General features: G+C 39.6%; 1 protein-coding gene across 1 annotated transcript; it reads right to left on the bottom strand.

Moving 5' to 3' along the window:
• Nucleotides 1-839: 839 nt before the first annotated feature.
• On the bottom strand, nt 840-12,584 carry LOC123103979 (prostaglandin reductase-3). The gene is made up of 18 exons (XM_044525688.1): nt 12,280-12,584; nt 11,407-11,580; nt 10,656-10,837; nt 9,724-9,829; nt 9,332-9,408; nt 8,551-8,638; nt 7,584-7,773; nt 5,966-6,092; nt 5,800-5,880; nt 4,225-4,326; nt 3,966-4,061; nt 3,763-3,837; nt 3,288-3,407; nt 2,738-2,866; nt 2,297-2,374; nt 1,624-1,710; nt 1,230-1,316; nt 840-1,140 (listed from the first exon to the last, which is right to left on the bottom strand). Exons 1-18 carry the CDS (start codon nt 12,332-12,334, stop codon nt 1,090-1,092), a joined length of 1,905 nt encoding a protein of 634 aa, XP_044381623.1. The 5' UTR covers nt 12,335-12,584; the 3' UTR covers nt 840-1,089.
• Nucleotides 12,585-12,873: the final 289 nt, after the last annotated feature.

Here is a 12,873-nt window from a genome sequence, read left to right as displayed (position 1 = left end):
GTTTCCGCTCGTGCCTGTAGATGGCTTTGTATTTGCAAACTAACATGTGGTTGGATGGTTAGAGCGACAGTGATATCCCAGTCCACCAGGGTTCAAGTCCTAATGCTCGCATTATTCCTGAATTTATTTTAGGATTTCTGGCGACGCGCGTTCAGTGGGAGGAGACGTTCCCGTCGACGACGAAGCGCTTACAGTGACTTCGAAATCTCAAGATGATATGCCGACTCAGTCTCTCGAAGGTGCTCATAGGATAGGGTGTGTGTGTATGCGTTCATAGGGGTGAGTGTAATTTACCCCCTCGTTTCTGGGCCTACATGTGGGGCTGCGGGCTGCGGGCACGCTGCTCTTCCCAGTATGAGCACTGAACACTTTGCTTTGCGTCAATTACTGATCTCCACTCTTAGTCTGTTCAATTCTATCGAGGTTGATCAATAGAGGCAAAAGTCACCTGCATATCTGCTGTGCAGGCGACCAGGGCAGCATATGCACAGTGGTTCAAGTATCATTCTTATTCTTTGTACTTGGTATTAAATTCATGCTTCAGCCAGTTCATCTACAAGTTCAAACTTCCAAGCATCATTCTTTGTACTCCCTCTGATCCAAAAGAAGTGTAGTTTTTGTACAAAACTGCAACACTTTTTTTGGATCCATTAGTACTGGCTTCAGCCAGTTCAACTAAAAGTCCAAACTGCTGAAGAAGATTTCATTTGGAGCAGCTCTCATGCTTAGCTTTCATCTAACTTTTTCTTTTTTAAGGAATCAAAGAGCAAAAGCTCACTATATGAGCGCGCGCAAAATTTTCTTACACCCAACACAAATTCTGCACAAAACATGAAGTATAACGCACCACTGAACTGAGCAATCTATTCATTTATTTAGGCATGGCATGTGGGATCGTACACTTATTTGGTTTCTATATAACGCTTGGCCGGTTGCGAACTGGTCAGACAACCGAGCTACACGGTGACTTCACTATGCAACTACTAAGTTCCTCGCCTCGACACTGAATGTGCACCTATAACGTACGCACTCGTCATAAATTACATTTCCTGCGTCATGTTTTGTGATGAAGTCTCTGCGGAGTACAGGCTACAGCTTAGCGAGGGTCTGGCTGTAAGCTGGATCGATGCAGACGACGACCTGAAGATGTTCCACAGGGAAATTTGTAAGCTACATCAGGGTAGACGTGAACAGGATCGTTTGTGGTTATAGAGATGGTGGGATCATACCTTGCCGACGCTCTTGCCAGAATGAAGATACTCTACCGCATCCACCGCGGAAGCAACGCCCAGGAATTTCTTAGGGTCGAGTGAGACCTGTCGTACACGGTGTGACATGTTAAGCCAAAGTTATTAGAACAGAGAAAAGACAAGCACGTGTAGATGTGATAGAGTATGATTTTCTGTAGTAATGAGCTGTTGCTACAGTAGTTTAACAATTGGCAACCCACATCTTTGCTTGGTTTGTGATCTGACCATTGTTTGACATGCGCACCTACTTTAAACATGACCACCAATTGGCAGGGTGAATTAGGGTAGGCACCCAAAGCCCCAAACACCGGCAGTTTTTCTCAATTAATGTCACGCAAAGTAGCAAACAGCAAACACATAATGTGAAGCGTACCTTTAGCTTTCCAGAGGCATACAACTCAAATAGTTTGTCAAGATGATCTTGCCACATGTGAGCATGTTGAACCAGGAAAAATCCAGCCTGAAATTGGAGAGGAAGAAGTTCAGAGTTTTCTGCAACGGGGTTCATAGTTCTAAAGAGACAGAGTCCTATTGGATCCAAATCAATCTATACGGCTTAACATCTGTCTTGTATAGTTTATGAAGTATGCATAGAAGTAGTTTGCGGCTTCTGAAAGGTCTGATACGATATTAAAAAAAATGGTATTTCTAGACCTAGATCCAGATAAAGAGATTCCAATCATAGCTAAAGGTTGCTGCTTGTCTATTGCTTTGGTACACAGAATTTCGAGCATATGAATCAAAATACCATGTTTCTTTTAATACTACAGTAAGGACAGCTGGATGCCCGGTGCACTGTCGAGGAGAACCTTTTATCTTAGTCTTGCTGAGAGAACTCTTGTGGTACATACGAACAATGTAACACATAAACTTTCAACATAGATGGCATTATTTCTTTGTATCATATCCAACTGCTAAAATTTACTTGATGACTTGGATCTAGGAGAACACAAGTTTCGTGATCAACTTATTGAATGAACATTGAGTACAAAGAAAGTACTCCTATATGCCAACTAAGAAAATCAGATACTGTGCTGCACACATACCACAGTTTGACTTTTAGCAAGAATCTTCTCACATAGTCCAGTGTAGTTCTTCGGCTTCCATCCCTCCTCTCCTTGATACTAAAAAAACATCAAGGGTTGTTCAGTACCAGTTGGTATCAGTTCATCCCTAAGATATGACATCTTAGTAAAAACAGCTACAATGAAAACAGGATTGGCCGACACTAATTCAAATAGGTGGTATGTACAAACCAAGAGATCAATTATTTCCCTAGGTGCACTCCATGCCTCCAGTTTAAATACAGATGCATGATGGGAATATATTATGTAATAATGTTAGCAAGGACTCTTCAGAATATTCTCAGGAGGGTGCTTATTCACTCCAAATGAAAACACACAAATCATAAAGCTTTTCACAAAAAATTCAATATCCCAGTACATAATAATTCAAACGAAATAATTTTCAGAAGCTGTCAACATTACCTGAGAGATCATACCAATTACAATGAGGCGTCCATGGACTGCGAGCGCATTCAAGCACAAATCAAACATGTCCCCACCTACAGATTCATATATAATATCTACACCTTTTGGAAACTCCTTTTTCAGAACCTGGAATCAAGCATTCAAACAATCAGTGATTACTGAACACACTGAGAAGAACAAATAAGGGATCAGTGAAAATAACAGTCAATTGAAACCTATAATTTTGGCAACATACTACTGATTATAGTCATTCTCTGCAGAGACATTACAGCATAAATGTAATTAAAGCATTCCCAACCAACATTCTGCATCATCTGTGGCACGTGAAAGGCTATACAAGTGTAAGAATTAATTTCTTGGAAGATTATATTCTGGTAAGCAAGTAGAGGTAGGATACAAGCGCACAAAAAATTAGATGGTAGACGGGCTAGAGAATATACCCAGCACAATTTGCAAGTCTACCAAGAAAGGTAATGCTATAAAAAAATTAGAGCATTTGAATTTGATGCGGCGGAAATATGAAAAGCAGAGACAGAAGAAAGCTTACATCTTTGATCTTCTCATGCTGGTAGTTGATAACTCGATCAACACCTAAGGAAGCTAGAAATGCAGCCTTACTTTCGCCACCACATGTGGCAACAACCTTGTTGCCCGCTAGTTTTGCAAGCTGGTGAAGTAACAGAAGAAATATTCAGAACATAAGGATATGGTTAGGTACTAAATCCAATAACAGTTGCTTAACAAAAATGAAAAATACATGGACAAAGGAGAGAACCTTGCCCATGTCCTAGAAATACCATATGTATTGCATGGCCAAAACATGGCCCCAAATGCTAGTTAACTATGAAAGACGAACTATACATGTCCCAACTGCATGAAATTGTTATCTTGTGCAAGTTTCAAACGGCAATGTCAAACATTATATTTATACGCTTAGGTAAACTGTAGAAATGGATGAACAATTGAGCATAACATCAAACAAAAATAATCATATAAGTAGTATCAAAATAGCAACAGCCCACCTGAACCGCGAACTGTCCTGTTCCACCAGCAGCTGCTGTAACTAAAACAACTTGCCCAGATGTCATTTGACCTGCCTAAAGGCAGCAGAAATCAACTTAGATCAGAACAGGAAGGAATATATATTCAAAATTCAAAAGGTTAGTTGACTAAATATAAGGTCAAAGTCGCAAGGTATGCGACCAAAAAAGTGTATCAAAATAACCTTTTCAAGAGAAATTGAAGCGGTCAATCCTGATGTTAGCATAGCAACGACCTCCGGGTCTGGTCTTGGCACCGGAAGAAGATGTTTGGCTGGAACCTTTCATCAGAAAGATGTAAAGACTAATATTATAACTGGCAGACGAGGTGATAGTATTCTGAGGTACAAACTCAAAAGACTGGAGATGTTTTCACTCCAAGGAGGACAAGGTTAGTCGGCAATTTGTTGTGTAGCAAAAAGATATGGGCGTAGACCGCAATACCATCGTAAATTCAGCATAGCTTCCAAAAGTCATAAGGGCCACAGGACTGCCAACTTTGACATGGCTCACTGCATCTCCAACAGAAGCAACAATTCCCACAGCCTGCAGATATTAAAATTCTCATTTGAAATTCTAATCGCCCAACAAAGATGTCAAGAGAAAACTTTCCGTATTTTCGGGCAGCAACATAGTTACGTATCACAACACCTGTGTAGCAACAGCATATTAAAATAAGCGCAAAAAAATAATTCGATGTAAGTACGTGATATACCAGTTTGATTTTGTTTAAGTACCAACCATAATTTAAATCGTGATTCAGTTTCACAACACAAGAAGTTATGGAAGTAAAGCTGATTAAGATTTCCCCTTTTGCATCATGTGCAATCATAGCCCCCAAAGATTAAGATTTGCATGACTGATTTATGAGCCAGTACTTGGGTCTCGACAGGATATCTTGCTCGATTGGTTGGACTAAACAAGTGTTGGTGAATTCACTCCTCTCCTCCTCTTATGTGTTCAGAGGTTGGGCATGATTTCGCTCTATGAATGGAGCCGAGGGGGGGGGGGGGGGAGGGGTTAGTATCTTGTATGCACCATGTACTTGTGTTAGGCTCCGTTTAGCATCAGGGTGGAATATCATAACCTGGTTTGGCTAACCAGCGTTTGCCTACTTTACCGTTTCTTACTTTGTTTAACCAACTTATTATTAATTCCATGGCTAGTTTTCCGCAGCAGAATATAAAATAGGTTCAGCACAGCACAGTTCAACAACCGCAAACTGAGCCTTAAGTGTGTAGCTTATCTGCTTATGAATGAAGATATGATTTGCTTCTGAGTTCTGATTCCAGCAGATAGTTTTTTATATTTACCTCCAAGAATCTGATAGCAAGATGTCATGCTTCTGATTCAGTACGAGCCATATATTTTTTTCCCTCCCTCCAAATTTTGTAGCATAGTAAACTAGAAGTATGGTACGTATAGCAAGCGAACGAGTAGTCAACTAGTTGCAACTAGTCTATGAGCTGCTACCCAGCATCTAGACTTGACTTGAGTCTTGACTTGTAAACCCCATCGAATGATGTGAGTGAGTTTATCCTACAATTATCTGTACAAATTGCACTATCAATGGAATCATTATGTTGTACTCCCTCTGTAAATAAACTAATATAAGATCGTTTAGGTCACTAAAGTAGTGATCTAAACTATCTTATATTAGTTTACAGAGGGAGTGGAATTCTTAATACATATGCAAAAAAAGCATTATTGCCAGACATTGCTTAGAAGATTTAACTTGTATGGATCGCAGTTGGTTTGACAAGAATATTGGCAAATCGTTTCAGTATGTCAAGGATTACGGGTGTATCCACAATTTATTTAGAGTTACGTAATAGCCTATTTCTTGTACCATGTCTCTATCTGGTGAAATTCTGAGTCAAAATGTCAAAATATGGAAGCATATGCCGCGTTGTCAGAAATTCCGAATGATGGTGTAAGTTGTTACACAAAATAACATCTTAAGAACGTTATCCAACATTGAGGACGGCATTAACATAGACATGTAATACTATGGATCACCTCAAAACCAGCATCGAACGGAAGGCGTGCAGCAGTTTCTTTAGCACTACCACTGAAATATCGTCCGGAGCTGAAGTTTACCTGCATGACATCATTAAAAGCTTCCAGCAGTTAATCAACAGGGAGTCAAAGAAAAGCAATTAGACACTAAAATCCAAGGACTTACATCACTAGCATTTACACCAGCGTATATTATTTTAACTAGCGCACTTTGTGGTTCAATGGGCAATCTCAATCGCACACGATCAAGTCTTGTAGCATTGCGGAAATTATGGCTGAGTGTGTGAACAACTCTACAAAATCATAGAGACAATCATTAGTGTTGAGATCTCATATAGTGTGAAAGACGATAACTGACAAAGTATTGCCATTAGGGAATTTTGTAGTGTAGAAACTTAATTGACAAGCAATACAGTGTTGAGATCACATATAGTGTTAATGGTTTTTGGATACTTTTGCTGTTATACCTCTGAGGTCTCATCTATGTTGCTGATAAACAACATATATTTCAGAAACAGACACTCATAACATCTATAAGAAACAGGATAATATTTTGTGAATATCAATCCATTGTTACGCATAACAGAGTATGTAATTATTCAAAAGAAAACTTTGCAATATGTGATTACTGCACAATTCTGATGGTTAGATTTGGTCATTTAATCAGAAGGGAAGTTTTCAGTTTAACATACGAGTTCCTGAAACTGAATGAGTGGAATTATTCACACAAGTTTTTGTGGGATGTAAAAACTGCATAGGAAGCATCTTGACCAAAGATAACCTGAATGGTAGGGGGTGGAAACGAGATCAACTTGTCATTTTTGTGGGCAGGAGGAAAGCATCAACCACTTGTTTCTGGTGTGCCCTTTGGCTAGGTTTAATTTGGAATATAATCTGGTGTGCATTTGATTTGCCTTGTGTTCCTAGAACTGTGCCTAAATTGAGCAGGACTGGTTGAGTAGGTGGCAAGTGACATTTGCAGAAGAGCCGGTGGTAGAGGCCTGCCAACGAATACAGGCTTGAAGGTTCTCCGTTGCTGCAATGGGGAGAGAGATGCAATGATAGGAATGTTTTTGAGATGTTCCGCAAGAGCACGCGTGGAAGATGAACTTCAGCAAGCTTTTGCTGGAGAGCATCTACTATTTCTCAGTCTTATGTGAGAACTTATGTAGTGAGCACCTGTGCTATCTCGAGGCGTGGCTCAGTGGGTTTGAATTGTCAGTTTGCTGTAAGTCATTCGCTCTCTTTAACATTTTCCATTTAGAACTATAACAAACTTCTACCTTTTGGGGGAAAACCCTCTTTTATCGGAGAAATTGGAGATATCATTTCAAACCAAAATTGAGGGTATTTTTGAGTGTCGTCTTTCAAGAAAGCTTGAACCCTCCAATATGACAAATGGAGGTAACAAAATTAGCTATTTGGTCAAGTATTTCTACCAGGCTACTAGCAAGAAAAGAACACTGGAACAGAAATCAGAATATAAGAGATTTTCTTTCAATCCGCAAACCTTGCAACAAAGTAAAATAGTACTCCCTCCGTCTAAAGGATTTCTCTAGAGAGTGCAGACACATAGTTAGAAAATACTGCAAGCTATGAAAATCACGTATCTAAAAGTTATCCATTTCCTGTCTAAGGGATTGATTCAGTGACTTTAAGCATTTTAGGATAGAATCGTACGAGAAAAAAAATGTACTACTGGGGGTTAGAGAGTTGTGTTGTTGTTAACTTGAGAATATTCCAAGTGCTTACAAATATAAATATAACATAGCAGGGCTACTTACATCTTCTCATAAAACTCAGGTGTTTGGATGCTAGGAAATACATTCTTTGTTACTGTTCTTTTTGACTTGGTATAATTCAACAGATATTTTCTTTGTTCCTCTGCTGATGGCCAATATTCCATCCCTCTCCGCTTAGTTATCCAAAGGCAAGCACCAGCTTTGCTCTCATCTTTTATAAGTTCAAATGCGCCTAACCAAAATAGAAGAGGTTCGTTTCAGATAATAATTAAGAGAAAGAGAGAAAACATCATACGAAAGACATAATGCATACCTAGATATGACAGTAAATACCTAAACTTCTAGGTTGCTAAACATGTAGAAATGGTGGGCCGAACCATACTCACCTAGCAGGGATGTTTGACATGGACAAATTGATGCGCTCCAGCAAAGCGATAGCAATATATGCAAATTTACAGTTAAGCTCTTTAGCCTTTTAATGTTTGCAAATCAGCAAACCCCATACCCCATATTTTTGAGATATCATCACTGACATTCCATTCCCACATTCAGTTGGTCATGTTGTCATCAATTGATAAGTGAACAGAACAGACATGAAACATATGTTTAGGACTCACTGGTTCTACAAACAAATAGACCTTCTGGCAGGTGGTATTCCAAACAAAACCAGGTTCTGGTGATTTTCTACTGTCATTTCAACCATCTCTGCGAACCACACAAAGTTTTGGCCAGCCCTAACTCATACAAATTAAGGACAGAAATTTGAAGTTCTTAAGCTTGAAGAGTCAAGTGAGCATGTATTTTATCAATTTATAATAATATACCCATAAATGTATAAATGCCTATGTTAATTTTCATCATTTAGAACATCCCACCTCAAATAAAGATTCGAACAATTCATCGAAGACCAAATAGTAGCATGCGATAACTGTAATGCATACAATATGGAAAAATGCTGAAAGTACATGACATATTTAACTACAGCTTTAAAAGGTGAGATGTAGTGTACCATTAACAACTTCCTCCATCTTCAAAAATCCACCAGTTGCATGTACTATTTTTTGATTTATTTGCTCAGCCATATTAGTTTGAACAAACTGCATACCACAAATAACACTAATGAAAGATCATCATGGCCTTTGTCCCTTCCAGCTGTTACTAATGAGATAAAATAATATGCTAATCTGTCTGGAATAGTTAGTTGGATTCTAAATTATACTCCAACCCTTGCAAATTACATCAAATAGTGGACATCCTCAAATTTTCTAAGATGGAATTATCGATAAAATTTGGCATTTGGCCCACTTAGTTGCTTTTGCCATTTAGCTCAACTACATGTCTATGCCAATCTATCTCAGGTAAAGAAAGGAGGATTGTGTAAGAGTGAGATTTCCTGTGTGAATGCTTGGTGCTGAAAGATATTTACCCCTGGTACTTGAGATTGCAATAGCTGCACTATCTGGTTAATCTGGTGACTTTTCAAGTTGATAGGAATTTACGTACTGGATAAAACATTGTGCTCTACTGTACGTCTGTACCATTGTCAAGTTAATATCTTGACAGACTATAAAACCCATCAGCAGATTCCCACAAGATTAGAATGAAAAAAATGCACAGCACTAGCTGAACTAATATGGCAAGCAAACTCAGTATGTGGTAGAAAAATAAATAAATAGACAAATAATATATACTCCCTCTGTAAACTAATATAAGACGTTTTAGATCATTAGTTTACAGAGGGAGTACATAATAGTATAATAATTGCCACCCATCATGCAATTCGCTAATACCTCAGGGCAGAGCACGTTGACACGAACACCATGGCGTTTCAATGGAGCAAGTGATCGAGTAAACATAACAACACCACCTGCCGAAAATGAAGCTTGAGATCACAAAGTGCACACATGCTTCAAATATATCATCATATGACATAAAGGACTAGAAGTTAATACTAAAACGTGTAGGCAACAGCATGTAACATTCTATATGACCGAAATATGAACTTTTGTACAGGTTATGGTAGCATGTATCTTGAACCATGTAGAAAAACAATCAGCATGAATATAAATTTCAATAAAACCAACATTCATAATTGGAATTCATATGTACTTAGGCCTTGCATCGGCACTGTGATCTGCTGCCAGAGAAAAAAAAGTAGAAGTATACAGGATGGTGTATGAACCTTTTGTCCCAGTATATATGGGATCGGCGAACATGGGATAAAGGCCCGCAGCTGAACCAATATTGATTATGACACCAGGCTTCTTCCGGGATCGCATTATTTGACTCTGGTGAATATATCCAACAGTAAGTTTTGTGCATATGGCATTTGGATGAAGTAGAAACAAGTAACATGTATAACAATAGTTATTATCTTCCGAATTATTCCAAGATAAAAAAAATTCAAAAATCCTCTTCTGGCTCCAAAGGAAACCATAAGAACAGGCCACGTTATGACAAAATCAGTACCACTTAATTTCCTTGAGTAATGGTTAATGGAAACAAATAAAGGGAAACCCAATACTTTCTTCCCTTAAACAACTGGATGAACAGACAATTAAAGCCTATGCAGAACTTCTGGGTTATATTATTTAGTATGTCTAAGTAATAAGAAAGCATAGACAGCACGAGATAGGATATTTGGCTTCCGGGCTCCATGGAGCCCGGACTTTTCTAAAATTCAAAAGCTGACTCTTTTAAGTTAAAAAAAACTGAAAATAAATACACAGGTACTTGGAGATATATACTGCATGTGTATAAAATTTTATTATGAAATGCGTTTTGAAGTGAGCTGTGTAAAAAAAATCATGTACTTTTATAGTGAATGGTACATATGCTACAAACACATGATTTTGTTACTTTTTTGTAGCTCGCATGAAAATGTATTTCACCATGAAATTTACAGAAAAGTAGTATGCATCCATAGGTATGTGTGTATTTTTTTTCAGAATTTTTTTAAATCTAGAAATCAGTTTTTCTTTTTCAAAAACCAGGCTCCATGGAGCTCAGGAGCCAAACACAATTTCCATAGACAGCACTCAGTGTTACTGCATTAGCAGATTGAGTTACTGAACAAATAAATATAACAATGTTATTGCAATAGTCAACACTTACTGCAATGCGAGTACCATCAATAACAGCGACAAAGTTCACATTTATGGCATGCCTCCATGTCCTAGTTCCGTCAGATGTATCATAATAAACTAATGTTTTGTTGGCAATTCCAGCACAATTGATGCAGATATCTAGTCCACCATATGTGTCTACATGTTTCGCAAAAGCAGCAGCTAGATCACCTGCATATCAAATCACTGTAACTTCAAATCATGGAAAACCTGAAGAGCAGCAAAATCATGCTGTTATTTAACATTTGAAACCATACGACAAGTAATCCGCATGACAAAACAAATCAGAACACACCAGAATTTTTTTTATAATGCCTGACGTGCAAAAATAAAAATAAACAAAACCCTGTTAAAAGAGATTTGATGCTTCTTTACAGCGAACGGAAATAAATACCATATTGATGCATTAGGTATTAAACCTAGATAGTAGAAATACAGCAGAGATGGTTGGTATTTGTTAGCTTTGTTTGGCAGTATTTTCAGCTTGTGCTTAGAAGGCAAAAGACTGAGATTAGATGTAACACCAGACATGCATGATCTCTACAATGGTATGATCTTCATATCACATTTAGAACGTAATGCTTGACAAGTATACTGTATGATTGAAGTGACGCTTGTCTTACCATACTTTGATTTGATGCACTTATTTTTCCAAAAATATTGCATCAACAAACAGTTAAAAAGTAGGTCCTCATGCAAATTAACTGCTCTTTGCTTGCTTCCCCTAAAACAACTCTTACCTTCAATAGAAACATCACACTTGACGAATATGGCAGACGGTACTCCAAGATCTCCATGAAACTTTCTGTTCTCCTTTTGAACTAGCGAAGTGACTTCTCTTCCATTTTGTTCAGAGAAGTCGACCACGGTCACAAATAGACCCTTTTGTGCAAAAGCGATGCAGAGCGCTTTCCCTTCAGAAAATCAAAAAGGAGTTAGCGGTCGATATGTTAATGCAATGCAATCTACTAAAATGATTGCCCTGCACAAAATCAAGTCGATGAGGAAAGGAAGGCAACATATTTCAAAGGTGGGAACATCATTTTGGCATAGTAGCTGACAGGTACCGAATACTGATACTGTACAGGTGCAAGTATAGATTGCCTGCTACCGTGCTAGTATCTTATAACTCTTGAGACATTTCTTGCTGTGTACGGGGGGCCACGGGCACAACAGCAGTACACAATTAGTTCTGTCGGTGTGACGTTCATAGTTCAAGTACACGATAGTAAATTAATCCATTATTGCAGCCGAAGAAGTACAACTGCATGCGTCCCCCGTTCGTTCATTTGTACAGGCACAATGATGTTGCAACTGTTAACCAATGCTTTCCAGGCAGTAACCCATCAGTTCATCACCACCAGATCAAGTACCACCCGGCGTAATTAGCCCACCCCTACCCGGTTCCCGCATCGAGCTCTCACCAACAGGTTACACTAAGCAAACCCGCTCCAGCTCACAGGTCAACCCGCAATTAAGCATCCCCCAGCCAGTAGCAAGCGCACTTGGCCACGCAGAACAGCGTGAGGCGCATCAGATCAGAGCCAGAATTTCGGCGAAGACAAACGCCCATGAGCGGACGCGGGGAAGGAAGAGGAAGGGCGCTCCCTTACCGATGCCGGAGGCGCCGCCGGTGACGAGGGCCGACATGCCGGGCTTCAGCTCCATCTCGCCGGCGCGGTGGGGGGAGACCGACCAGCTTCAGGCGAACGAGCGAGAGAAGCACGGAGTGAGACGGGGCGGGACGGGGGAGAGAGGAGTGGGTATGGGCAGCACGGCCGGCCTGCGGAGCTGCCAAGGCGGGAGCTGTCTGCTGGGGGAGACGAAGTCGTCCCGTCCTTCTTCCTCCGTTTGATCTGTTTGGGATTTGGGAGGAGAGAGAGCTCCGATTGGGAAAGTGACGGCAAGCTCCGTGACCGGTGAGGACGCGAATGGGGTGATCCAACGGCGCCACAGGCGAGTTGGGCGTGGCCGGTGATTATTTTTAATTCGGGAACACCAGTATGGTGTTGGAACACCAGTATTTTATTTTATTTTATTTTTTATTTTAAAAGATTATCCGGGCCGCGACCGTAAGATTTGCCGCATCAAGCGGTCGAGCGCGTCCCACCATTGCAACACATGTCTTGTTGCAGAATTATTTCTGCAGCACAGGTGTTGTTGCAGAATTTTTTTGCAACAGTTGTTTTGTTGCTTTTTTGCAACTG

The sequence above is a fragment of the Triticum aestivum genome, chromosome 5A (genome assembly GCF_018294505.1).
Source record: "Triticum aestivum cultivar Chinese Spring chromosome 5A, IWGSC CS RefSeq v2.1, whole genome shotgun sequence".
In the NCBI taxonomy this organism is placed as follows: Eukaryota; Viridiplantae; Streptophyta; class Magnoliopsida; order Poales; family Poaceae; genus Triticum; species Triticum aestivum.
Note: the sequence above shows the minus strand (reverse complement) of the source record. Positions and strands in the feature narration are given on the sequence as shown.

Bases quoted from the DNA above. Each gene is read 5' to 3' on its own strand.
- LOC123103979 (XM_044525688.1), bottom strand. From the start codon at position 12,334: ATGGAGCTGAAGCCCGGCATGTCGGCCCTCGTCACCGGCGGCGCCTCC. The intron at 10,838-11,406 runs GTAAGAGTTGTT...TTTGATATGCAG, and splicing joins GTGTGATGTTTCTATTGAAG to GTGATCTAGCTGCTGCTTTT. The intron at 4,327-5,799 runs GTGATCCATAGT...TAATATCTGCAG, and splicing joins CGTTCGATGCTGGTTTTGAG to GCTGTGGGAATTGTTGCTTC.